This window comes from Lethenteron reissneri, chromosome 54 (assembly GCF_015708825.2).
Source record: "Lethenteron reissneri isolate LAM-NWPU_2019-01 chromosome 54, ASM1570882v1, whole genome shotgun sequence".
Taxonomy (NCBI): domain Eukaryota; kingdom Metazoa; phylum Chordata; class Hyperoartia; order Petromyzontiformes; family Petromyzontidae; genus Lethenteron; species Lethenteron reissneri.
Window position 1 is genome coordinate 7,539,257 of NC_083832.1, and position 25,786 is coordinate 7,565,042.

Here is a 25,786-nt window from a genome sequence, read left to right on the forward strand (position 1 = left end):
CGCCGTCACGGCGTTCTAATGTTCGCACAAGTTCCATTACTTCCTGGAATCATCAGTTGGCAACATAAAAAATGAGAGATACAAACGTGCATGTCCTTCCACAAACAAAATATGCATCTTACTTGTGAAAACGGTTTGTAAAAATGCATTCTTTACACTCGTGTTTTTTCTGAATACATTTTGGGGCCAGGGAATATTTTTTTATTTGAAATAAACTACACATAATGGATTTAATCCAATTAGAGTTATAATCGGAAACACACTATAAAACAGCCGTAAATCACTGCACACTGCACCAGTAGCGGCTGTTAAAGGGGAATAGTTCCCTGTTGGAAAAGAGTAAAAGTTACTCAACTTAGTGAAATACAGTTTCATTCAAGTACATGCAGTCAGATCTTCTCCTCCAGACTGAAAACCCAGTCACAGTAGATAACAATGAACAATCTTAATATTTAGTCTTATGTAGCGTCATTCACGAAATTCAGATTTCACAATCGCTAAGGAACCACAGACAAGCTGGGAGGCAGCCAGGCGGTGACCTGGTGCCAACAATTGCCCAAGCTCTGCGATCCTCTCTGTATTACGATTTTTTTTGTAACCAAGCAATGTGTTTATACATGTGAGAGAGACGTAGGTAAAAAATGAAATTAAAAGTAATATAAATAAAATAATAAAATCACGACGTTTCGGAGGCAACACAAGTCTTGTGGTCTTGTGTTGCCTCCGAAACGTCGTGATTTTATTATTTTATTTTTATTAATTTTAATTTCATTTTTTACCTACGTGACTTTACCGAAAGAACTAAGAGTATGAATCCTTGCAGTCACGAAAGCTTCAAATCTAGAATGTGAGAGAGACCCGGAGCACGTGGAGAATAAACCACGCACGTGACCGGGCACCATAGAGATGGAACAGATGGAGTTCGCATTTGTTGTGACAACCTTCTTCTGGCGAGCCACGCTTTGGCACCTCGACGCCCCCAACAGTGCTGATTTACAAGCGTCACGGTGGCGAGATGTTAGCTACCTCGCCAGGTATACAGGTGGTCGTGGATTCGATCCCAACCCAGACGTCATTGCGTGGGTTTTTCTCCAGGTGCTCCGGTTTTTCCCTCCACATTTATATTAATGCGTTTATTTGGCTGCTATAAATTCCCACGTGATGTCAATCCATTTCATCGGGCTATCATTTGTGATAGCCAAGTCCAAATCCCTGCCTCACTTGATACAGCAAATCTAGCTGTGACGGTCCCACCTGATGACGGAGACTTGTGTTGCCTCCGAAACGTCGTGATTTTAATTTTATTTTTATTTGACTTTACTAATTTTATTTATATTTTTTTTACCTATGTGACTTTACCGGTGGGGCCTCACCTGGTAATACATAAAAGTAGTTTTACAAACAGTGTACAGGCCACGTGATGCATAGCCACCACTACCCCAGGGGTGAATCGCAAAAAAACATCACACAGGCCAGGTCAGTGCTGCTTTTGACTCGACCACAAGTCTAAAGCTAAAGGTGCTAATTCTAGATTTGAAGCTTTCGTGACTGCAAGGATTCATACTCTTAGGTTTTTTTCGGTAAAGTCACGTCGGTAAAATTTTTGCTGTGACGGTCCCACCTGATGACGGAGACTTGTGTTGCCTCCGAAACGTCGTGATTTATTATTTTATTTTATTTCTAAAGGTGCTACTCTGAAAATCGCTTGGTTACGCCCGCAGATAAGGATTTTTCACCCAAGGATTTCCCCATTGAAGAATTCGCCACCGTTTGCAGGAGGACCTCTAATCGAGGGAGCTCTGAAAGCCCCTTCCTGATGGAAGAGATTTAGTGCCCTTCTCCAGCACGCTGGCCGGGCGACTTAGAAAAGACGAGAGTGCTCACACTCGGTGGCGAGCGAGATGTTGACCACCTCGCCTGGTATACTGGAGGTCATCCGTTCGACCCCAACCCTGACACCTGTGTATTTGGAACTTACATTCTAGATTTGAAGCTTTCGTGACTGCAAGGATTCATATTCTTAGGTTTTGTCGGTAAAGTCACGTAGTTAAAAATTTTAAATTAATTAAAGTAAAATATTATTTTTTTTAAATTTTATTTTACTTTTATTAATTCTTTTTTTTTACCTACGTGACTTTACCGAAAAAACCTAAGAATATGGAACTTACATGTTTCTCCCCATGGTCGCGTGGAGTTTACTCAAACTGCTGTAAATTTCCACATGATAAGCCACTTGCATTGCACTATCATGAATGGCCAGGTCGCTTCTTAAAAGAGCTACATAGCTCAGTGGGCCTTACGTCGTTAAATAAAAATCGTTTTTAGGTTGCCCCACCGTACGCGACATGCCGCTCGACTGCGGTGCGACCGTTTATACTGCTGGCTGGACAAAGGCGGTCGGATTTGAGAAATGTGGTTGTCTCCAGTACAAGAACTTTGAGTCTGCTCTCTGACAGCAAAGCCTTCTTTTGCGAAACATGTTATCGTTATCTTCTTGGTTCTTTCGGTAAAGTCACGTAGAATGGAAATAATAAAATAAAAAATATAAAAAATATATATAATAGAATAATATTATAATATAATATATTATTTCCATTCTACGTGACTTTACCGAAAGAACCAAGAAAATGAATGCCTGCAGTCACGAAAGCTTTAAATCGAAATGTTTTTGTTATTTTCTTCAAACGTGAGACTTCTTTGCCAGCTGATAGAACTGAAGTCACCGGTGAAACACGGCGAAGTCAGTGGTATTTCTCTTTCCTTCCTTTTTTTTTCTCACCGCTGAGCCAGCTTGATGAAAGGAGACTCTCATCTCATGGAAGAGATTTTTTGCCCCAGCAGAAGGTGATTATGAAATACCTTTTGCCAGGGAGTTAGCGAGGATGAGAATTGATCCCCGAGCATCTGGTTTTGTGAGAGATTATTTAGGGCGGCGTACGGAAAACTTGAAAGGAAGTCACGATTTGAAGGCTCCACTTGCTCAGAGAGATGCGTCGCAAGGTAAAGGTGCAGCCCTGGAATTTCTTGCTCAATCCTCTGCTGGTGGAAGAGCCTCCACGAGAGGTAGCTCTCAAGAGCCCTGCTCATGGGTATTCGGCCTACTCTTCCACACTGCCCCCCCCCACCCCGCACCTCCGAATAGCATGGTTGGCTACGTACGGAGCGAAATAAGTCCAACATGCGTACACATACATGGCCAGATGTCTTGGAAGAGTTTGGAGTGCCCACACTTTACCCCACCACGCAAGGCCTATTGGCCGACTGTGACGAACTCATTCATACTGCAAGGTGGAAAGCAGAGGAGGTGGAGGCGGGAGGCGGGGGGGGGAGGGTTTAGAAATTTACGAGGAACTGCCGCGCCTGGAGATTGCATCGAACCGGCGACCTCTGGGTTTCGCGTGCGGTGTGCATGCAAGCACTACACCGTCCCAAAAGACGCGTTGACCCCGCTTCCTTCTTTGTTTTAAAATCCTTTATATTAAGTTCACTTGCTTACTTGCTTACGCGCTTACGACCGTGCAAATCTTTCGGTCGTTTTTTAACCCACTCCCGTGATCCAATCGAGCTGACATTTTGCACACAGACTCGTTGTGCGTGACAATTTATTTTCGTGAAATTTTTTTCCAAATTTTTTACACTTTTTAGGAATTTTTTTAAAATATTTAATTACCAATTGCTTAATGGTGGCAGGCAATCATCTGACCCATAGGTGGCAGCCATCTCAAGCCAGAGGACGAGAGGACTCTCGCCGCCCGTTTCAAAGACCAATGTGGGCTGGGTTGTGGCCCATTGAACACGCAAATAAAGGATTTATAGTGAAAAACTTTGTTTTTACGGGTTAATTTTTTTACATCTTTCAACTCGCGCTTGAGTCTTGATCAACAACATTCACTTAACCATTGCACGAACCCAGACTATAGAGATGTCAAAATAGATTGTAGCCCTTTATGTGCAAGCCTCGGGACTTTGTCCCATGTTATGCAACTGTGAACATTTCTGTCTTCTCTGCAAGTGATTGCCAGTTTGCTCACATATGTCACCACACAAGCGCCGACTTATAATATATACAGGCGCCTGCTGCTGCTAGTGATTGTATGTTGAAGTTCAACATGTATTCATTCAGTTTAGCACGTAGGCTTTCGCGACCAATATTATTCATAATAAACGTTTTTGAGTTAGATCGCGTTATTTATAAATCTGTCGTAACCCTCCACCACCCGACACGGCCAATCAGCAAAAAAGTGTCACGTTGACAAAAGACAAATAGTTCACTACTTTAGCCCACCGATGTGTTGAAGAGTGAAACCACAACATTTACCAAAAAAACATTTCGTAAAAAATTATTGGGAAATGTTGTGATTTCACTCTTCAACACACCGGTGGGCTAAAGTAGTGAACTATTTTTTTTTTTGTCAACGTGACACTTTTTTGATGATTGGCCGTGTCGGGTGGTGTTGGGTTACGACACATTTATAATTAACGCGATCTAGCCCAAAAACGTTTATTATAAATATATTAGTTCACTCACCAGAATTAATATTGGCGTGAATTTGTTGTTACAGTTGTAAATGAGCCAGTGTATTTGATTAAAGCATAATCTGTGCAAATGGCGAACATTTATTTATCTGGTAATGCGTTGAATACGAATTAAAATATAATTGTTTATGATTCTTCGAGTTGAGGTTGTATTTATTACGACCAATACTCTGCTATCGTGAATGAAGTGAAACAAAAGGAGAAAACCGTAATGTCTCACTACTCGTTATGGCGGGTTTCTTTTTTATTTTATGTACACGATAATCCATCGGCGATAATTGCTGCGCTGGCAGGGATAAAAGTTTGAAAATAGGCATTGAAATTATTACAAGCATTCAAAACTGTAATACAAATTAATGAAATCGCCTTGAATTTAAAGTGGATTTGTATTAATGATGTAGAATTTGGAGCACCGCCAATTTTTTTCATATTTTATTTCATCATTCTCGTGCTCACCCCAGCGTCACTTACATCATCGGCACTCCGTGGAGATGCATTTTTTTTGCCTTTTCACGGAGCAGAAGGCAACGCTTTCAATTACCTGGAATAAAATCAGCCTAATGGGAATCAATGCACTTAAATTCTCATTGTGCTGCTACCTGATGTATTCCATTGTATCAGTGCAGCCGTATTGAGGTCCACGCGGAACAAGCCCAAGCAGCAAGCCACTGTGTACTGCCAATATAATGATGAGTCCTATTCCTTCTTATCTCTGCCTACATTTTACCATCACATTAAGAAGGCCGAGATCTGTGCATAACCGTGTGGCGTTCTGCGTTCGGCTTGAAGACTCCATTGCAGGCACATTTGCTGCCGCGCATCAAATGCAATATTGGTATTTTCCAACCGGAAGTGAAAGAAAACACAGCACGGCACGAGCGACGCATCGTGCAGTCATTGCGACGACATGAATCGGTGCGCGATTGTGTATGTGCTGCGTTAAAATGTAATTTTGAACAGTGCAAATATTTCAAATGAAGTTTTTTCATCTATCTATGAAATGTCCCATTTGTCAAGACTAATGACGGAGTGGCAGCGCAAAGAATGGAACGCGCCCGAGAGGATGTCCACGGATGAGACGGAGCAACGAGATGATTGTGCGTGCAGCAGGCGCTACGCGGATTGTTCACATTGCAGGATTGTGAGAGGCGCTGGTGGCTTGGGGAAGCCTTCATCCAGCAGAGGATCGACCATGACGTTCCAGAGCCGGATGCGGCTCTCGAAGGACTGCTGCTTCCTGACGTTATTTATTCAAGAACCACCATCTCGTATTCACCACCTGCATCGTTGCGGCTGTTGAAATCTTGAGTTTTTTTTCTTTTTTTGAACCGAATTTGCAACAAATTTTTTTTCTTCTTGTTATTTTGGTTGCCGACCCGTGACCATGGCTAATGATGACGCTGGTAAATAAACTCATCCATCTCGTTTTCATCACAAACGCATCATGCACCCGTTACGTCTTTCCACACAATGGGAAATCCAAAACCGTGCGTTTGTTTCAACACTGACCTGTCCACCGGTCGAATATCCGCGCAGAGCGATCGTAATCACGTCAGCCGTTTCCCATAACACCTGTGGGTAAAGGCTTCCCAAGCCGCGTCCGCCACGCCGGTTGCTTGACAATACTTCCCCGTGTTTGCCATTGCCGATCGGTGAAGGGAAGGGAGGGAGTTAAGCCCAGAGCCAGCTTAGATATTTCTCAGAATTGCTTTCAGCCATGGTCCGGATTCGAACTTAGATGAGCGGGTTCCTCGTGCAGCGAGCGAACCACGGTTCCGCCGCACCACCCCGTAGAGTTAAACCCGGTCCATGTGACTCGACGAACCGAACACATCCAACGTCCGACGGACCTCGAAAACTCAGCAGCCGGGACAGTGCTCGAGATATTTGAACAACAATGCACAACGGGAGTAATAGGCCGTGGGGGGGCGGGGGGCGATGTAGCGTGCAGCAGAGAACAGTGCAGCAAAACCCATCGTTGTATTGTGTACTAAGCTCGTCGCCTTCACGAAACCCGCAATAACCAGCCAGGCGAAGTGCGATGACATAGCCACCATGAACCACGCGGCACGGTGAGGCCCTCGTTCAGCAGCGGATTGCCAAAACGGCCGTACGTGCAAAGGTTTCTCTAAATCACACATTTTGTTTGATCACCTATTTGGAGGGGGGAGAGGGGTAATCAATATAATTTATATAAGCTTAAATGTACCTGATATTTCTAATGAATGCATTTAGATCACAGCGAATACATTTCATATTTGAAGAGGTTACACTGGGTGGATTCTATCCAATTGCAGTTATAATCTGCAACAACAACAAAAAATCAACAACCTTGCATCGTATAAATCATAGGACACGATGCCAATAGCGGCTGTTAAAGATAAGCAATTTCATCGCAGAAAAGGATGTCAGTCAATTCGTGCGAACTGTTGTTTAATTCGAATACGCAGAGTGATTTCTCCCTCTGCTTAATTGAAACTCAGCACAGACTTTTAATGACTTCACGCACCTAGGGGGGGTCACACATTTGTGATGATGTGTGACGAGGTGGGGGGGGGGGGTTGAAAAATGTGACGTCACATCAAAAATGCGCAACTTTACGTAAATATAGACAACACGTTCTACTTAATGAAATAGACTTTGTAATAAATGTTTTCTCCTACAACATCGGAGTGCAGCGCCACATTAAATACGCACTACAATGACAATAGTTTAAAGCGATTTGAGGAATGTTTTTTTTTTGGGGGGGGGGGGAGCTTTGTGACGTCATATTTGAGGGGTGGGGGGGTCTGACTTTTTGTGACTCAGTGTGACGAAGAGGGGGGGAGGGGGTCAAACATCGTCCAAAATCGCGTGACGTCATTTATGGACGGCCCCTTACGTTATTGACGCACAGTCATGAAATTAACGTGAAAAACTATTCCCCCCCCCTCCCTAAAAAAAACTCAGTAAATCTTATCTTCAATAAGCATTAAGGTGGCAATGGTGCAGCCCTCCAATTGCTTGCACAGGCCCACTGTTGGTGGAGTTGTGTCCACGGCAGGCAGCTCTAGAGAGAGTCCCTCGAGAGAGCATTTTGCCTACTCCTCCTCACCGGTAAGAAAAAAAGAGTTCCAAGTGTTTTTTTTTATGTATGGCTGCTACGTTTACCCACTCTTTGTAGAAGCTGATCATGGCGGGCGCTGTGATCATCATCTGCGTGAAGCAGCCAAAAAATTATAATGTGAACATAAACTGCAACAGATGGCCACTGCTTGTAAGAGGATAACCGTGCAATTAAAAACAACAAGACAAAATAATGCTTCTATTATTTTCTTTGACGGTAAAACGTTTCAACTTCAACGCACGTCCACTGGCATATGAATACATTCTTCATGTGGATTCTGGGCCACGAGCATTGAGCTCTTGCCAATGTTATTTCACCGCGGTGGCGAGATGGAAACTAGCTCGCCTGGTATACAAGAGGTCGTGGTTTCGATCTTGACCCTGACGCCTGTATATTTGGAATTTGCATGTCTCTCTCACCGTGGTCGCGTGAATTTTTATCCGGGGCCTCCGGTTTTTCTCTCCATATGCCTTCAGAATATTAGGCTGCTGTACATGACCACGTGATAAGCCGCTTCGTTGAGCTATCATTTGTGGCAAGGCCGCTTCTGAAAAATAAATAGCTACACAGTTCAGTGGGGCCTGACCTGGTGAAATAAAATAAAAAATACCGTAGTGTATAGTTTGTTTGTTATTCAGCCTGTAATTTCTTGATAACACTGGTCAACACACTTTTTCTGGCATAAGGTATTCCAACGGGTTTAAGGTTATTTTGGGGTGCTGATTCCAAATCTGGCATCAGTTTTTGTCTATCACATTAGGTTTTTGAGATATCAATATTGCATTTTCAATCAAAACTGCAGAAGAAAAATATTAAATAAATATGGATATCTACATAAAATGATATTATAAACACACTATCCTAAAAATACAGCACCATATTTTAACACTAAAGCAGTCACTGACTCGCAACAACTTGCAATCATAAGTGACAGAGTTAATTTCGGGTAAAATCAATGAAAATGGGGTATGCCGATAGCATAAAATGAGATGTGATAGAGCAAATCTGAGATCAGATTTGGAATCAGCGCCCTGAAATTAGTCTAAAACAGCTGCAAAAGTCCAGGCCAGAATTTTTTTTTTGTTGACCAGTGTAATGCAACTTCGTGCTGTATTAACAACAGATTGGCAAGCGAGTGTCAAAATTTCGATTTAAAGCTTTCGTGACTGCAGGGATTCATCTTCTTGGTTCTTTAGGTAAAGTCACGTAGAAGGGAAGTAATAAAGTAATAAAAAGAAAACATAATAAAATAATAATATAATAAAGTAAAAAAAAATATATGATTATTTATTATTTTATTATGTTTTATTTTTATTATTTTATTACTTCCCTTCTACGTGACTTTACCGAAAGAACCAAGGAGATGAACGTCGGTTCGTTCGATGCGTGTTTTTGTTTAATTTCGAGTTAAGATTCATTCTCTCAGACTCATCCTTAAAATACAGTCCATAAAATGAACAGGGAAATTCCATCCAAACCTTTATTTCTTGTGTGCGTTTGATCGCATTTACGATGCACGTGGCTTATTTTTTTAAATCTATGGGCACTTTCGAAAAAAAGACCTCAGAATGTTTCAAAACAGCACGTCAAATATCAGATAAACAACACTGTCTTCACTCGTTCTGGAGTAAAAGTGAGAAATCCGTGGGCTGTCTTCTCGACATACCAAAATATTCCTAGAAAGGAGTTTATTTTATTTTAAAATTTTCAAGGAGGCGGCGGAGGGAGGTTGCACAAGGGTATTTGTTTTCAGCTTTGCAAACAAATTCTAGAAAAAAATATCTTCCAGGGAAGCCGTTATGTTTGGAATACGCTGACCGTCAATACAGCGAGTACGTACAAATCACACTGAACACCAAACCCGTCATCAAATGTTATAGAAAAAGAGTGAAAAGTTTCAGGACAAAACAAGCAACGTAACGACACATATCGTATAATAACAATAATCACATCGATCCCGTTCTCAACTCAGAAAATATTATTTAGTGCACAGAATTCATTAAAGAGCACCCCGTTCCCTCCTCGTCATGAAAATATCATTAACTACGATACAAAGCCCCCGACTCGGCACAAGACGTATACAGCCAACCCCAAAGAATAACGCCGCGCCAAAAACAAATATAAAATACACGAACTAATTCCTCTACGCGCAAACACGTGACGTGTCCTTATTTCAATCTCCGAACCTTCAACTGGGGTCGGTGTGCACAGGCCTCCCCCACCCCGCGCGTACACGCACACACACACACGCACACACACGCACGCACACACACGCACGCACACACACACACGCATACCTACACACGCACGCACACACACGCACACACACACGCACACACAAGCACACACACGCACACACACGCACACACACACGCATACACGCGCACAATCGCACGCACGCACACACACACGCACACACACGCACACACGCACGCACACACACACGCACACACGCACGCACACACACACGCACGCACACGCACGCACACACGCACGCACGCACACACACACGCACACACACGCACACACGCACACAACACGTGAATCCCACGAATGAGACAGCGATCCAACGGACCTCCCTCCTCCTCGGAACAGTTTTCATCGTCGACGCGCTTGAAATGCTTTAACACGTCACAGGCTTTCGCGGACCGATATTATTCACGATGAATGTTTTTTTTTTGGTGGATTGGATCGCGTAAGTATGAATGTGTCGTAACCCTCCGCCACCCGACACAGCCAATTAGTAAGGGATTTGTCGCGTAAACAAAATGCCAATTAGTTACTACTTCAGCCTACCGGTGTGTTGGAGAGTAAATCCACAACATTTACGACGTTTCGTTGGTAATTACAACCAGCATCATCGGGCGATTTGACAGAACAATTCTGGCAACGAGCCTGATGATATTCAAATCGTAAATGTTGTGGATTTACTCTCCAACACACCGGTGGGCTGAAGTAGTAACACATTGGCGTTTTGTTAACGCGACAAATCCCTTACTAATTGGCTGTGTCGGGTGGTGGAGGGTTACGACACATTTATACTTACGCGATCTAACCCAAAAACCTTGATTTTGCGCTTGAAATATTTTTCTTGTTGTTGTTGTCGTAGAGCTCCCAAGGAAGTGGCCACCACGGATTCACGACCTCGTCTACTCCAGCGGCGATGGGCTGACGCCGCGGCTTCACACGTCCGTATTGCGGCAACCGTCGGCTTTACTTCGCCTCCGGAAACCGTCGGCAGTGCAACCGCCGTCGTTAGCTCTGAAGGGCAAAAGCTTTGCCCACAGGCACGTGCGTTCGTCACGCACGGGCCCTAGGAATCTTTAGGCAAGGACTATGCCGTGTGGTTACCCCTGACAGCTTGGAGCCAGGAGAGGGCCAGCTTCTGAGAGTTCAATGTAGGGCCACAAACAGATGCGTAGACGGCGCGGATCGGTCAAAATGCGACGGGAGTGGAATAGTGTAAAAGTCAGTTGTGTCTACGACTGCATTTGTTCAACGCTTTCACCCCCTTCACCAATGTGCATTGACCAGCGTGGTGAGGTTTGGTCAAACGAGACTTATGACCAACAAGACATGTGGCTACCTATCTCCACCCCCATTCACCAAGCTGTATTAACCAAAGTGGACGTCTGTGATACAAGCTTTATAGCTCATCGGATTCCTACAGTATAAATATTCGTATTCTTAAGTGTGGTCAAACGACCCTCATGACTGACACGACATCGGGCCTTCATCCAGCAGAGGGGTTGACAAGGGGTGTAAAATTCGTGTAATTAATAATTCACTTAACGTTCACTCCTAAATTCCATGCAACTCGTTATTTTACTTCAGATCCGGTCTTAATAACTCAACCAACACAATATCCATCATCCTCCTTTGTCCAACCGTAAATATAGGAAATATATTGGTGGTCATACCATAAATTCGCTACCCATAAATATTGGCATCTCAACAGATTTTAAATATCACTTTCCTTTAAAAGCTTTTGACCGTATCTCGCGTTATTACTGCTTGCGTGCGCACATGTGCTGCACACATGTGCTGCACACAAGCCATAATCATTCCCGGCTTTGTTCACAATGCAGCCAATATCTGGGAAAATGTACAGTACATTTGAAGGCTGTTACATTTTACACTGCTCCATACAAATGCCTTGCTTGAATCCGTCCACAAATCCCTGAAGCCACCAGCAATATTCCCCTTAGTCGTACAAAACCCAGATGGGTCTGTTGTTTAATATAGGCCACATTACATATACTCCGGGTTTATGAGATCCTAAAAATGCAGGCTTTACCGAAATGCGGATAGACACAGGGGGGTATGGGTCCTTGAGCTTAGCTGCAATAGTCTGCTAGCAGGGGGAACTTTTCCGCATTAAATAAATTTGCCTGGCCAGGTTTACTCTTTATACAATAGTAAGTCCACTTCGGTGGTTAGGTGGCTCAGGAGGCTTATAATGGCCTTGTCAGATCATTTAGGCCATGCCACTGAGATCCTGGGTTAAAATCCTGGCAGCCACCTAACGTTCAAAGCAGATTTTCCAGAGGGGTGAATGTTATGGTCTCAGTCCTTTTACGGAAACAAGAGAAATGCATATAAAATTGGGGTTATTAACTTAATTGACCCAGCCAAAAAAGCTACGAGCTCTAAAATTCATAAACACAAACGCCAGAGAGAAAACCGTTGTTTTTTCTAAGCACAAAGGAGCAGCTTCTCATAATAGCGCAACAATGCAAATGTATTACCCAGGAACGCCTCACAGGTCTCCAAGACCCCTTTTCAGGAGGGCCATGCCATGGGGATGTTTGGTCAATGTTGGACACAAATGTGGCAAGCAACTGCAGCAAGGTGAAAACCGGGCAAAGGGTGAAGCCCTGCAATTGCTTGCTCACGCCACTGCTGGCAGAAGGCCCCTCCACCCCAGTTCTAATTAGGCTCAGCTCTGCTTGGCTTCCAAAGTGAATGTCATGGTCTGAGCCAGTTCTCAAATCAACGCAAACGTAAACATTATTCTATATAATGGGTTTTCACGGCACGTGGCCCAACACAACTTTAACATCTAAAATTGCTAAATGCATGTAGCGTGCAGAAAAGCAGATTGTACGGTGCATGATGAAGATCCCTCGAGTGTTGAGTAAAAAATGCTATTTGAAGTGACTGCAGACAAAGTAGTGTAGAGTTGCATGTTTGTTGAACTTCCTTCGCACCGTACGTAGCCAACTGTGCTAATTGAAGGTGCAGGGAAAGACAGAAGGCTCCAGTGACTTCCTGGTCCCTGGCATAGAGTCATCGTCCAGCAACATTCCCTACCATCACGTGATGCTCTGCTTAAAAAGTATCAGGATACATTTGTTTGTGGACCTCGCGATGTGATTGCAAAATTGGGGTGGAACATTGGTGCATACCTTGTCCAATTAATGGGCACGTATAATGTATCGGTGGTGACCAATTAGCTGAACCCTTCCTTGGAAAACCCTTCTCCAATTTGTACTGACCATTTGCACTGACCAGCGTGGTCCAATAACCCCTATGATTGACACGGCATGTGGAAGCTTTCATCCAGCGGTGGATTGACAATTGGCTGTAAATTGTTTGGATTTAAAGCTTTCGTGACTGCAGGGATTCATCTTCTATTTAAGCTTAAATAGACGCTCCAAGCGTGGTGGTGTTTCATTCAGACGCTGTCTCCCCGACAGACCTGGTCTTCAACTGAGGACGGCTGCTTGCGTTGTGGCCGAAACGTCGTGAGAATTATTTTATTATGTTTTATTTGTATTATTTTATTATTTCCCTTCTACGTGACTTTACGGAAAGAACCAAGAAGCTGTAAATTGTTATTAAGGAGCTCTGTCTTATGGAGGCATTGTACACATTTCGTAAGGCCCTACTTGTAAGGCCATGATTCGCATCGTGTGTGCCTGATGGTCAATCATTGTTGAATAAAATTGATGTGCTAGTTAGTCCATCATCCGTCCAGGGTCAATAAAATGAGAATCACTTCGCGGGGAAGTAAACAGTTACCGTATTACGGATAGACTATTGCAGCTAAGCTCAAAGTCCCTGTCATAGAAAGGTGGAATGTCCATGACTGGATGACTGGCTCAGGGATGTTAACAGGGAATTGGCACAACCTTAATGCTCATTTGAGTAGGTAATCACTTTGACTTTTGACAAGGAAATCAAGTATGCCAATAGTTTTGCTATACCCTCATAACTTTGATGTACAATTTGAACCCTTAAAGTTAAACATAATTACATTGTATGCGATTATGTTTTCTCAACTCAGGCAAATTACTAGCGACTAGTGAGCAATCAAACAATATCTATGAGTGCATGCCTGCAAAGTATGCATGTTTGTATGTATGTATGGTGTGTGGCTTATACAAATACACGTGATCATACGCACTGCTAGACTATTATAATATGCCGGCTGATATGTAGCATTAGCAACCTGCATTTGATGGAGCGCACGACACTTCAATAGTGCCCATCATAACACAAGGCGAAATCATGTACGCTTAAGAGAGTCACAATAACACGTACACACAATCACATGCACATTCGGAGAAACACTCCGTGGAGTTATTTATACACGCACTCATAAATCAACACGAGTGTGAACCATGTAACGTACTGTATACGAATTTAATCAGAAATCCATTTTTTGGGGGGCACCGTATGATACATATCAGCATCGAAAGACACTGCCGAAGAAAAATGTCGAAAAACCGGCACAGCTATTTCATTTTCTCACTCCCACAAACGGGGCAGGAACACTCCCCATTAATATCGTATCTCAGCAAAAAAAAAAAGAGGCTAAGCAATGTATGACTTTGGTTCATCACAATAACAAACTAAAACGTTTAGCAAAACACACGCGTCAGTTATAGGGACCGCACGACACATGCAAATGTGTGCATAGAGAGAAATCGTGCCATTCAAATAAAACCGAGGCTGTTTTTGTTCTCCCCTCCCACCCCATTTCGTTTGTTTAACGTGTCACGATATGGTGCAATTGTCTCCAAAGTATTGAGCCGCTCTTCCTCGGCCATGTTCCATCCGCTGCTGGATTAAATTCTCCCCAATCTCCGCTCGCCACCTTGTACGATCCTGCAAAAGTGCGGTCAAACAATCCCCGTGGCCAACATGGTGCGGCGGGGGAGGCCGTCATCAAGCAGCGGATTGACACGACCGGCGATTTTTTGTGTCATATACTGTACACGTGGATAATGGTGGGTTCAATTCCCCTTGACTCATTCTATATTCTCTCGAGGGCATAATAGAATGAGTTGAAACTGGTCCTCGTCATGGGAATGTGCAATTTCCACGACAAGCTCAGGGCCACCGACGAATATGACTAGTTCACTCATTGCTCAATTGAGTAGGGCGAGCGGTTTGACGACGGTTGATTAATAGTGTGCTCCAAAAAATGTTAACACCTATATGGGACTGTCGTTTTTAATGGGAAAAAAACGGATAATGCACTCTGACACGAAAAACAAATCTATGTTAATAGTTTCAAAAAGTCAAAGAGTCTTTCACTTGTTCGCCGTCATTGTCAACACGTGTACTGCAATCTTTTCCAGGTGGTCTCCAGAGCCCGGAGGCACATTGCTCGTGTGTTGTTGCAAATTCTCTGAAATGTTAACGTTTTTTTAAAGTACCGTGTTACATTGTGTACTCGTGTGTATGTATGTGTGTGCGTATCGGGAGCTACGAAGCCGGCGACCCGAGTTCGACTCTCGCTCGCGGCCAACACCATTGACGCTTGTCTGAAACGGTGCTGGGCCTCTCCAAGGTCGACCCAGCCTAAAATGAGTATCTGGTGGAGTGTGTAGTCAACATCGCCGCTGGGGAGACAAAGGCGGCCGGGCGTGGTGCTGGTCACCCCATCCCCCTCGTGTGCCGTGCCGCCTTCATAGGTGCTCGCTAACAGCACTTGCCCCAACAGTACGTTCAGGCTATACAGGGGATCTTTGTCTTGTGTATGTATGTGTTTGTCTATGTGTTTTCATTACGTTTCGTCGACTCAGCCTCAAATGAGTATCTGGGTGCGATGTGTAAACATCGCCACTAAGGGAGACAAAGGCGGTCGGGCGTGGTGCTGGCCACCCATCCCCCTCGTGTGCCGTGCCGTCCTTCTTAGGCGCTAACTCGAGAACAGCCATTGCCCCAACAGTCTGTGAAGGTTAGACGGGGTTTTGTTTTGTGTGTGATCATGGTCAGCTAGGGTTTATCAAAACCGCACACTCTCATCCACAGCACTGTGCCTTTTTAGAGTGTACCATCTTAACCACCATTTAATACGATTAAGTTGTTTTCGTTACACGGCACATAACCCGGGCATTATTCGAGTCTACACTCGCCAGGATTGCGAGGGCAACATTGATGGTGAAAACGAAGATAGACCCTGGTGATACGTGTCGAAGGGCTGAGAGTTGAGACAAAGAGCGAGATGAAAATGGTAAGGGCACGTGAAAACAACATACCGCCAACACACACGCACACACACACACAACACCCAATTAGACAAACAATGTCCTTTTCGTATGTCTGTCTCTCCAGGTATAAAAATACAAGTACTGTATTTCTGACACAACCCATAAAGACCCACACCCCTTCCGGGGTAGTGCATCGTTTCAGCAGCATTGATTCAGTACCAAGCAAACTCTGGACCGGTATTAACCCCAGTGTGTCTCATCTGCAGAGTCGGGCTCGTTTGAATGCTGTTGAACTGTCAGATGCTGTAGGCAAGGACGCCCTCTCTCTATCAGATCCATGAAAACAATAGACCGACAAAAAAGGGGGGGGGGGGGGGAGACGGAGGGGACCTCTTAGTAGGAGACTGAGTGACTTGTTGTTAAGTGTGACCCTGGAAGATGTCGGTGGAAACTGCGGATTGCTGGGGTGAAGAGGAGATTCGAGAATAGATGTACGTGTTGAGAACGGACCCAACGGACACGCTGGGACGGAGAATGACGTGAGCGCTGCACGAGCCTGATGATTGTTAAACCACGTTCGACGCGACGCAAGAGCCTTGATTCAATGTCGAGTGTGTGTGTGTGTCTGTGTGTACGTGTGTGTGTCTGTGTGTACGTGTGTGTGTCTGTGTGTACGTGTGTGTGTCTGTGTGTACGTGTGTGTGTCTGTGTGTACGTGTGTGTGTCTGTGTGTACGTGTGTGTGTCTGTGTGTACGTGTGTGTGTACGTGTGTGTCTGTGTGTACGTGTGTGTGTCTGTGTGTACGTGTGTGTGTGTGTACGTGTGTGTCTGTGTGTACGTGTGTGTGTCTGTGTGTACGTGTGTGTGTCTGTGTGTACGTGTGTGTGTCTGTGTGTACGTGTGTGTGTCTGTGTGTACGTGTGTGTGTGTCTGTGTGTACGTGTGTGTGTGTCTGTGTGTGTCTGTGTGTACGTGTGCGTGTGTCTGTGTGTACGTGTGTGTGTCTGTGTGTACGTGTGTGTGTATGTGTGTACATGTGTGTGTCTGTGTGTACGTGTGTGTGTCTGTGTGTACGTGTGTGTGTCTGTGTACGTGCGTGTGTGTGTGTGTACGTGTGTGTGTCTGTGTGTACGTGTGTGTGTCTGTGTGTACGTGTGTGTGTCTGTGTGTACGTGTGTGTCTGTGTGTACGTGTGTGTGTCTGTGTGTACGTGTGTGTGTCTGTGTGTACGTGTGTGTGTCTGTGTGTACGTGTGTGTGTCTGTGTGTACGTGTGTGTGTCTGTGTGTACGTGTGTGTGTCTGTGTGTACATGTGTGTGTCTGTGTGTACGTGTGTGTGTCTGTGTGTACGTGTGTGTGTCTGTGTGTACGTGTGTGTGTCTGTGTGTGCGTGTGTGTGTCTGTGTGTACGTGTGTGTGTGTGTCTGTGTGTACGTGTGTCTGTGTGTACATGTGTGTGTCTGTGTGTACGTGTGTCTGTGTGTACGTGTGTGTGTCTGTGTGTGCGTGTGTGTGTCTGTGTGTACGTGCGTGTGTCTGTGTGTACGTGCGTGTGTCTGTGTGTACGTGTGTGTGTCTGTGTGTACGTGTGTGTGTCTGTGTGTACGTGCGTGTGTCTGTGTGTACGTGCGTGTGTCTGTGTGTACGTGTGTGTGTCTGTGTGTACGTGTGTGTGTCTGTGTGTACGTGTGTGTGTCTGTGTGTACGTGTGTGTGTCTGTGTGTACGTGTGTGTGTCTGTGTGTACGTGTGTGTGTCTGTGTGTACGTGTGTGTGTCTGTGTGTACGTGTGTGTGTCTGTGTGTACGTGTGTGTGTCTGTGTGTGCGTGTGTGTGTCTGTGTGTACGTGTGTGTGTGTGTCTGTGTGTACGTGTGTCTGTGTGTACATGTGTGTGTCTGTGTGTACGTGCGTGTGTCTGTGTGTACGTGCGTGTGTCTGTGTGTACGTGTGTGTGTCTGTGTGTACGTGTGTGTGTCTGTGTGTACGTGTGTGTGTCTGTGTGTACGTGTATGTGTCTGTGTGTACGTGTGTGTGTCTGTGTGTACGTGTAGTGTGTCTGTGTGTACGTGTGTGTGTGTCTGTGTGTACGTGTGTGTCTGTGTGTACGTGTGTGTGTCTGTGTGTACGTGTATGTGTCTGTGTGTACGTGTGTGTGTCTGTGTGTACGTGTGTGTGTCTGTGTGTACGTGTGTGTGTCTGTGTGTACGTGTGCGTGTGTCTGTGTGTACGTGTGTGTGTCTGTGTGTACGTGTGTACATGGGGAGCGGTAGTGTAGTGGTTAACGCTACGCTGCGCTTTGAACCCGGCGACCCGAGTTAAATTCCGGCTCACGGCCAACACCAGCGACGATTATTTGAACCGGTCCTGGGCCTCCCCTAGGTCGACTCAGCCTCAAATGAGTACCCGGTGTGTTGTGTAAACATCGTCACTAGGTAGACAAAGGCGGTCGGGCGTGGTGCTGGCCACCGACCCCCTCGTGTGCCGTGCCGGCCTTCATAGGTGCTCGCTAACAGCACTTGCCCCTACAGCCTGCTAAGGCTATACGGGGGATCTCTGTCTCTGTACTGTGCTCCACGTGACGTTGGGGGGAACCCACCCTCCCCCCTCCGCTGCCGGCGCGTCGTGCGCGTGTTTACCAATCATCGGTCGCGTGCAGCGTGCGGCGGTGGGGGGGTCGCGACCTCGCAGCGCGTTTTTTAACATTGAACATCATTTCGAAAGACGTATATTGGTAAACTCGTAAAAATCAGACGATACCGTCAACGTGGTGCGCAGAGAGTGCGGGTGGGTGGGGTGGGTAGGCAAGGCGGTTGCCACCTTCAAGGCTAAACCCGCGTGTGGTTGCCCACCCCCCACCCTCTCATCTCTCCTCTCCCTCTACTCGCACGGTCTCCCGATGACACAGTAAGCCTCCTGCGGCACGGTGGGGCTCTTCCTGCACTGAGCCAGGCTGGACCAGAACGATCGGCGCAGCTCCCTGTTGCTCGCGTAGCACAGCAGCGGGTTGACGCACGCCTGGCCGTACGTGAGCCACGCCGCAGTGGCGATGAAGCCGTGCGGCAGGGTGTGACCGCGAGCGAAGACCCTCCAGAAACACGCCACCAGGTAGGGGAGCCAGAGGGCCAGGAACGCCAGCGTGATGGCGTAAAACATCCTGCCGATGCGCTTCTCCGCCTTGAAATCGTCCACGGCGAGAAGGCGCTTGTTCTGCGCGAAAAAGTTCTGGCGTATGCCGACGAGTGTCGGTGGCGTGGGGCCTCTGCCGAAGCCCGCGATCCAGTTGGAGGCCGCCTGGCCCGTGGCACCGGGCCCGTGAAATGTCCAGTTGTGGCTCACGGCGGGCACGACCTGCGCGGGTCTCATGCGCCGATGTTCGTGCACGAAGCAGACGAGCTTCGCGTACACGACGTGCGTCGCCACGATGATGACCACGAGCATGAGCATGAAGCCCAGCGAGTCGTTGGCCCTGAAGTGTCGGTGCTCGAAGTGGCACTGTCCCTCGTCCCTGATGTACTTGTACGTGCCGATGTCGAAGACGGGAGGGAAGGCCATGGCCACCGACAGCGTCCAAGCGGTGCACAGCACAGCGACGCAAGTCCACAGGGTGACGCGCTTGCAGTAGAAGCGGTGGTGCGCGATGGCGATGTAGCGCGTGATGGCCACGCAGAAGAGCACGAAGACGGCGTGGAAGGCCGACAGCACGGAGAAGAAGGCCACCACCTTGCAGCCCAGCGGCTCGTAGGGCCACACGGAGCCGCGCATGGCCGAGGCCCAGACGAAGGGGAAGCAGACGGCCGCGCGGGCCGCGTCGGCTAGACACAGGTCCAGGAGAAAGTAGTAGGGCGCGCGGTGGAGGCTCTTCTGGCGCAGCACGTGGAACGAGAGCAGCAGGTTGCCGGCCAGGCTGGCGAAGATGATGATGCCCAGGGACGCCAGCTTCCCCCCGGCAGGCTCTCTCGATGGGAGGTAGAGGCCGGCCGCTGCTGCCGCTGCCGAGATGGCACCACCTCCAGCGGACGTACCCGCTCCTCCTCCTCCTCCTCCGCCGCCGCCGCCGCTGCTGCTCACGTTGATGTTGATGATGTTCGCCATCCGCGCTCGTGGTCGCGAAGAAGAGGTGCCAGCATGGATGCTTGGAAGCGACACGGGCTGTGCCTGGTGGTTGTTCTCGCGGTGGTTAAGGATGCTGTTGATGGTTCCCCTCCGTTAGCGCGCTAGCTCGCGTCGCTACTCAGTGGGCCCCGTGGGGTACACATCTATATGCCGGCGTTGACGTGCGGCCAAAGGCTATAGCGGGGGAGAGGCTGGGTTCAGTGTAAACAGCCTATCCGGCGCGATGTTTTTTTTATTTCCATTAAACTAAACGTATTTACAAAGGCAATGCAAGCGAGATGTCCCCTCTGCACGTAATCCGAGCAAGCGGAGCGCCGCGCGAAATCTGCCCCATCTACGGGAATGATCATCACGATCATCCCTCGCTCCATCCCCGCCGCTCACATCACCCACCCGCCTAACGACTGGAGCGCGCGTTTCGTGATCTTGTGGTGGTGGTGGACTTAATGAAGCCGGCCGGTACTGAATTAATTATGAAAACAACGAGACACTAAAAAAAACGGAAGCGAGACAATAGGCGAAGGGGGAGGAGACGAGGTGACGGCGATCGTATAGCGATGGTAACTGTTTCAATGCTGATCGAGTTATTTAGGCTATACCGTTTACATATTTACGCAAACGCAGCTCGGCGGCTTCGTTTGAGCATTTTCAACGACAACGACGACAAATGGATTGAAATCGCCGCTGTCGGAACGAACGGGGCGACAATCAGCGAGCGCGGAGACAGCGGCGACGACGTCGACGGCAGCGCCACCTCGACTCGCAGCGCCCGACTCTCGGTTTAATAAAGATGAAAGAGAGAGAGGAGAGAAAATATAAATAAAGGGACGCTAGCAAATACCGGCGACGGTCTACGTGCTGTTAAGCGAGCGTAACGGCAGCAGCAGCAGCAGGGCACGCGGTGTCTGAGCGCGTAGCCAATGATGGTTACGAGAGCGGTTCACGAACACGGCAGCCGCTTCAGCCTCCGTGCATAACCCAGCCCCTCCCCCACCACCCCCCCTCTCCCTCCCTCTCTCTCCGCTCCTTCCTTCATTCCACCCATCCCTACCACGACTACGACATCATCCCTCCCTACACCCCATATCCAGAGTCGCAGCGCACACACCGACACAGCATCGTCATCGTCATCATCATCCCCGCAGGCTTGCCAAGCTGTCTGCACGCCCGCGTGTGTTTGTGTGAGCGTGGCCAGCCCCTCTACGTGTGTTGAGCCGGGTTCGATTCCCGATCACGGCCAACGCCAGTGACGAATATCTGAACCGGTCCTGGGGCCTCCCCTAGGTCGACTCGGCCTCAAATGAGTACCTGGTGCGGTGTGTGGTAAGTATCGCCACTGGGGAGACAAAGGCGGCCGGGCGTGTTGCTGGCCATCCACCCCCTCGTGTGCTGTGCCGGCCTTCATAGCTGCTACTCGCTAACAGCACTTGCCCCGACAATCTGTTGAGGCTATATCACCCCTCCCCGCTTCTATCGCTCCCTTTAGTCGTTTAATACATTCTTATTTTTGTACTCAAGCTAAGCCAAAGCGTCTTGTTGTTGTTGTGTGCCGAACCACTTTATTTAGCGATGTGTAATGTGTGTGAGTAATCAGGATTTTTTTCCCCCACGTTGTTTTTGCATCCGAATAAAGGACTCGCAGTTTGTTATTTTGGAGGAGGTTTGCACTTTGCTCGATTATCTCTCACCGATCCGAGCGGCCTGGTGAGGCCCTCATCCAGCAGTGGATCGAGGGAACGGACTACGTGCACACCGCTGTTGCTACAACTACTACTATTACAATGCTCAACAGAAAAAAAAAACATTTTTTTCTGGCCTGGACTTTTGCAGCTGTTTTAGACTAATTTCAGGGTGCTGATTCCAAATCTGATCTCAGATTTGCTCTATCACATCTCATTTTTATGCTATCGGCATACCCCATTTTCATTGATTTTACCCGAAATTAACTCTGTTACTTATGATTGCAAGTTGTTGCGAGTCAGTGACTGCTTTAGTGTTAAAATATGGTGCTGTATTTTTAGGATAGTGTGTTTATAATATAATTTTTTATAGATATCCACATTTATTTACTATTTTTCCTCTGCAGTTGTTATTGAAAATGCAATATATCACCCCAAAATTACCTTAAAACCGTTGGAATACCTTATGCCAGAAAAAGTGTGTTGACCAGTGTTAGTGAGATAAATCAGTGGCATGCGGTCATGTCAGCAGATATTTGGTGAGTGTGCCAACACCTCCACGATACGTTCTACTATTGTAGGCTAACGCAGATTTAACGACGATTTATAACCACGATTAGATGATGATCAATACAGTTGCATGAGCACCAACTAAATATGGAATGATTCGCGTGGGGGTGGAGGAGGTGACGTGGTTTTTTTTCAAACAACGCGCCGTGAACCCGGTCCCCTGTTTACACGTGTGGTGGGGGAGACATTCATCCAGCAGTGGATTTACAAAGGGGCTGTGTGAGTGCTATGTGAGACGTCACGTTTTTGCGGTTTAACAAAAGCAATTGTAAATTTACACTATCCGTCTTCGCTGACGTATTGTCACGTTTCGAATGTTTCGCAAAAAAACATAGCAAGTCTGTGGTAAGCTATATGCATATTGCTACTGTGCAGTCTGCTGGGATGAATAATTGCATTTTATGGTCATGTCATGAATATCAAGTTGCGTCTGTGACTGCTGCAGCAGCAACAACAACGCATGCATTTGCCTTCCTTCGACGCAATTCTGATTGTAGCATCCAAATTGAATTAATAATCACAGCCGTAAGTCAACCCACTGCTGGATGAAGGCTTCCCCACACCATGCTGGCGATGAGGGGTTGTTAGTTGTATGTACGCATGTTGAACTTATTTTGCACCGTACGTAGCCAAGCGCGCTAATCAGAGGTGCGGGGGCAGGACAACAAACTAAACACAGAAAGCTGTTCTTAATAAATTGCTTTTCAATCTAGATTATTTAAAAGTTCACAGCTCCCAATGGTTTCCTAATATCGGAAGGAAGAGCGTTCCAGACGGCCGCAGAAGCGCATCTGAAAGCGCCGTGATGCAGTTTTGTTGATGGCCAACCAAAAGCCGCTACATCATCATCAGGGCTTAATTTGCCACTCAATGTTTACTGGAAGGCTGCTGCCAGGCTTGGCTTGGAGTGAGCGTTATCGGCGTAAGGCACTACCACTAGAATACAATAACACCGTCCCGAAATATCCCTACATCATTGTACCCTGTATTCCCGTAATATCAAAAAACAGGTTAATCAAAATTAGATGGACACAGTAAGGACGAGATAGATGTGGCGTGCCAAATGATGTCTGGACTGTTCTGGATGAAATTATACACTGTCCCTGGATACTCAATTTGATATTTTGTACATTTTTTTTATGCGGGTAGAGAACACATTGTTCTGCAATGGAACAATAAGCAACAGCTGCCATTTGAATTCTCACAATCATCCCGTAGTCTAAGCACTAATTAGCCTTTTCTTCGTCCAATATATGATAAAATATCAAAATAATAGATATTTTGTGAGGGATTTGTTTATATTCTCTAGCATTTTAAGGAATATTCCCACTTGAAAAAAATGCATTAATAGCACAAATTAGACATATGCAGAAATTTTAAATGACCCGTGACTGTCTTCTGTATTTATTCCTATCACCTCGTCGGTGTTGCTATACGTTTAATATTATCATCATTAAATGTCTTTGCAACTTCTATCCACCATTTCAATTCAGTGTTATTTTGTGATGTGGGACAAAAAAAATCTCGTTTAGCCAGTAACCCAGCTCGCTTCAGTGTATTTGCGTGGAGAGGAGACCCAGTCAGCAGCCAGCCAGGAAACACGATGCATCGATAATTATTTTTCAAGAGTCGTTTGATTCACTTAATGCTAAATGTCTGCGTCTTCACGATGAAATGTGGCTTTTCTGTTACAATCGTGGCAACAGAGTAATGCTGCCCCCATCAGTAGAACATTGGCAGTGTTTGACAACGTGGCATTCTCTGCAGTAGGTCATTTGGCAAACAGCCGGGCTGTTTACGCAATTAAATACAATCACGTTTATTCGTGCGCGTGTATGGTTAGCGGAGTGGTTAGCGCGCTGCACTACGAACCCAGCGACCCGGTTTCGATTTATCTGAACCTTTCTAGCGCCTCCTCTAGGTCGACTAAGCCTCAAATCATGTATCGTATAGTCTTAAACGAATATTCTACTCGGTTTGGTATGAAAACATCAGCACTTGGGGAGACAAAGGTGACCGTGCATCGTTATGACCACTCCCCACCCCCCCCTAGTGCACCACGCTGACGTCCATAGGTGCTCGCTGACTCAAATTCTCACCCAGATCGGGAAGAACGCTGCTTGCGAACAGTGGAACAACGTGGACGTTGTCCAGAAACACATTCCTGCGGAGGGAGCTAGTAGGAACGTTGGGTTGCTCGGTCAATGGCCAGGGTCAACGGCGGCGTGGTGTATTCCGCAAATATGCCCGACTGTGAGGGCGGGCACAAGCCGGCGTGAGTAGGTTAAACGTTGAGTTGTATAAGGGCACCACGGGGTGACCAGCCCCTCCCCACCCAGCCCCACCCTCCCCACCCAGCCCCTCCCCACCCTCCCCTCCCCACCCAGCCCCTCTCTGCACTACGGACGGACGGACACAATAATCCCCTGTGGGCTGGTGGAACCAGGAGGTTCCTACCAGTATAAACTCCTCATTCGAGACCCAAACATCGCAATCTCGTGGTTTATTCACCTGAGCATCGAATTATTCTCATGGTGCCCTCCCCCCCCCCCCACTACATCTCTGCTCCCCTCCCACCAACTTGGGGCGAGGGGGTTGGGGCGATGCTTTGGTGTTCACTGATTTCTTCAGTGTGCTTATTTTGGATGTTGGTGTTCGCCGTTAAAAGTGTTGCGGTTTTAAAGTATATACATGTCAAGGTAAACTCGTAAAAAAGTTAATAATAGATGATACCTATGCAGCACTGTTTGAAATATAAATACGGTGGGGTTTCAACATTCAACTCCCAACTTCGTCAAATAGTTAATAATGAAGATATCCTGTCTGATTCACGTTGCTATATGAGTCATGTTATCAATTGGAAACTGAATGCTAAACGCAACACTCTATGACTAAGGGCATTGTGGTGCACAGTGATATTTTGATAGTCCACATGATGTAGCATACCTTGGAGTGGTAGTGTAGCAGAGATTACCACAATAGACTATGAACCTGGTGACCTGAGTTCAATTATCCCACCACTGCTAGCATCAGCGGTCGGATGCTGATATTTTAACCATTCCTGGACCTTCCCTAGGTCGACTCAACCTTAAATAAATCCATGGTGCCAGCAGACTGGAGATAACAGCGGACAGGCATGCTGTTGGCCACACCATCCCAAGTGATAGCCGAGCCGGTCCGAGGCCATCCCTTCACCAACCCTTCCTGACCAGTCTAGTGAAGTATGGTCAAACGATCCAATGACCAATGCATTGTGGAGAAGCGCTCATCCAAAAGTGGACTGACAAGGCGCTGAAATATAATAATATTAGTACATATTCTTTGGTTCTTTTGGTA

The 25,786-nt window shown here is 46.6% G+C and overlaps 2 protein-coding genes across 3 annotated transcripts in view; one reads left to right on the forward strand and one right to left on the reverse strand.

The window, feature by feature from the left end:
- Window positions 1–25,786, forward strand: part of LOC133356600 (uncharacterized) — a 490,957-nt gene that overhangs the window by 127,184 nt on the left and 337,987 nt on the right. The window lies entirely within an intron of this gene.
- LOC133356557 (probable G protein-coupled receptor 85) lies at window positions 17,609–21,184 on the reverse strand. Its single transcript, XM_061574134.1, has one exon. It carries the CDS (start codon window positions 20,178–20,180, stop codon window positions 18,966–18,968), a length of 1,215 nt encoding a protein of 404 aa, XP_061430118.1. The 5' UTR covers window positions 20,181–21,184; the 3' UTR covers window positions 17,609–18,965.